General features: G+C 47.2%; 1 protein-coding gene across 1 annotated transcript in view; it reads left to right on the top strand.

The window, feature by feature from the left end:
- The window catches only part of LOC143015706 (protein phosphatase 1 regulatory subunit 37), a 29,945-nt gene that overhangs the window by 6,230 nt on the left and 21,215 nt on the right, over positions 1-2,500 (top strand). Inside the window, exon 3 of the mRNA XM_076169760.1 lies at positions 1,088-1,133. Within this exon, the coding sequence (XP_076025875.1) occupies positions 1,088-1,133 (46 nt within the window). The remainder of the gene's footprint in view (positions 1-1,087; positions 1,134-2,500) is intronic.

Genomic DNA, 2,500 nt, shown 5'->3' with positions numbered 1-2,500 from the left:
GTGTGTGAACAGCCTCCACACTCCTTCACATCACAAACAAACTAGTTTAGTAAACCGGACAATATTCACACCTCATAGATATTCATTGATGTATTTGGCAATAAATTCATCAAATGTGTAATGATTTAATTTAAAAATAATATTAGTGTTGTTTATGTTTATCCTACTTTTTAGTTTATTTACCTACATTTAAAATATTCTTTATCATAAATTACAAATTGTTGATTTAAGGTGTAATGAGTGTGTGTGTGTGTGTGTCTTCCATCATGAGGTGATCAGCTGTGATATTGATCTCCTCTGATCCCTCAGATCTATACAGACATATTTAATGAAGACGATTAGCAGATGAGTTCTTTATTATCTCTATTAATGAGGGAATATTAATGTATATAATATGTACATATAACACAATGATGTACACATTTAAATGAGAGCAGAATAATAATGAAGAGGAAACCCATATTCAGATGTGTGTGTGTGTGTGTGTGTGTGTGTGTGTGTTATGATTTAAAACCTAATGTGTATCAGTGTGTGTGTGTCATAAACACGTCCAGGTCAAATCTATACGTTCTGTCCAGAGACTCTAACCGGCTTCCTGCCAAACGTGTTAGTGGAGCTACACGGCGCCTTTTGTGAGCTGCAGCTTCCTGTGTGCGCTGAAGCTTCCTGTCCTCCGTCGCTCACGTCAGACAAACAAATCTCTGTTTTCCATCATCCGCACCGATCTGCCAGCTCGGCTGATTGATGCAGTCAAATTAGATGTATATGGAGCGCCGGCTCTGGCAAATGAACACATCAACTGATGACCAGCTGTTTCTAATTATTATACACTGGTTAATTAGGACGGCGTGTCACCATCGACGGCGGCGGTAAACTGTGTGAAATTCATAATTCATGCTCTGGCGTCCAATGAGCCTCCTGATCAAACCGGCACAGAGCGGCGAGGACGGAGAGGCAGAGAGAGCGCTCAGGAACTGTTGCCAAATATCTGTGTGTGTGTGTGTGTGTGTGTGTGTGTGTATTCACGCCTTTTTCTTACACCTTCTGCCTCCCCCTCCCCCTCCCCCCCTCCATCTCCCTCTCTCAGCAGGGTGTCTGTGTAGGTGGTGGTGTGAAATGTCTGGATCTGAAAGGTAAGAGGAGCTCACTCCATCTCCATTAAATACCACTGAGGACACACACACACACACACACACACACACACGCACACACACACACGCACACACGCACACACGCACACGCACACCCACTCGCACACACACACACGCACACGCACACCCACTCGCACACACATACACATACACACGGACGCACGCACGCACGCGCGCACGCACACACGCGCGCACACACACACACACACACACACACACACACACACACACACACACACACACAGTAATTTCTGACATGTACAGAATGATAAGAGCTTTTGAATGCAGACGTTTTATATGTCACATCTCATCATGATGGTCTGGATCCAAACCCCTTCTGGATCCAGACCACTTCTGGATCCAAACCCCTTCTGGATCCAGACCCCTTCTGGATCCAGGCCCCTTGGTCCGTGTTGAATGTTCTGGTTCTGGTAGCCGCTGGGTCGCCTCAGCCCGCTCTGAGCTGAAGTCGTTCCTCTGACGTCCCTCAGATGTTCTGGCCGCTCAGAGCGTTTCCAACCTTTGTTGGAAAGTTACCAAAAGTCAAATGGCTCTGAACCGACAAACTGAAGGCCTGGAGAAGGAATCCACTGCTGCTCCTCGCCAGGAACCAAGTGACCTAACGCCTTCCCGCTGTTCTTCTTCTACTGTTTGATGCGTGTATGTCTCCACGTCGTGTTGTGGGGCGACATCGCTCAGAACGGGTCGCTCTCCACACCACCACATGTTTGGCCTCATCGGGCCGTTGCCGGTTTACTTTACTCTGTGTGTGTGTGTGTGTGTGTGTGTGTGTGTGTGTGTGTGTGTGTGTGTGTGTGTGCCGCTGTGTTTTGCTTATTGTGAGTTAAAAATCTTGATTTTAATTAAATTCCCAGCTGAGGTGATTTGGGAGATAAAGTAACTCAAAGTAATCAGCAGGTTTGTGTGTGTGTGTGAATGTGTGTGTGCGTGCGTGCGTGCGTGCGTGCGTGCGTGTGTGCGTGTGTGTGTGTGTGTGTGTGTGTGTGCGTGCCTGTGTGCGCGTGTGTGTGTGTGAGTGTATTGATTAGCTTCTCTGCAGGCAGCCAGTCAGTAATCAATGAAGGCAGAGGCTTTCTGGGTCCAATCACTAAAATAAGTTTTCTTCCTTGCGACTGGAGGCTTTATTGTCATTTCTCTGTGATTGAGTCTCAGAGTTTTGATTTAAAGCAAACACACACACACACACACACACAGGCGCGGCAGCAGAAAGTTGGCGTATAAAGAAGCGCCACTGCCGCTGCCGCCGCCGCCACCGCCGCCGTGCTCGCTCACATTTCCATTTCAGAGGAGGAGAAAAGGAGAAAGCACATTTGGAGCGCCGCAATTTT

This window comes from Genypterus blacodes, unplaced genomic scaffold, assembly GCF_046128005.1.
Source record: "Genypterus blacodes isolate CSIRO-AG114 ecotype Tasmania unplaced genomic scaffold, CSIRO-AGI_Gbla_v1 ptg000211l_1, whole genome shotgun sequence".
NCBI lineage: Eukaryota > Metazoa > Chordata > Actinopteri > Ophidiiformes > Ophidiidae > Genypterus > Genypterus blacodes.
This window is presented reverse-complemented; position numbering and strand designations above follow the sequence as displayed.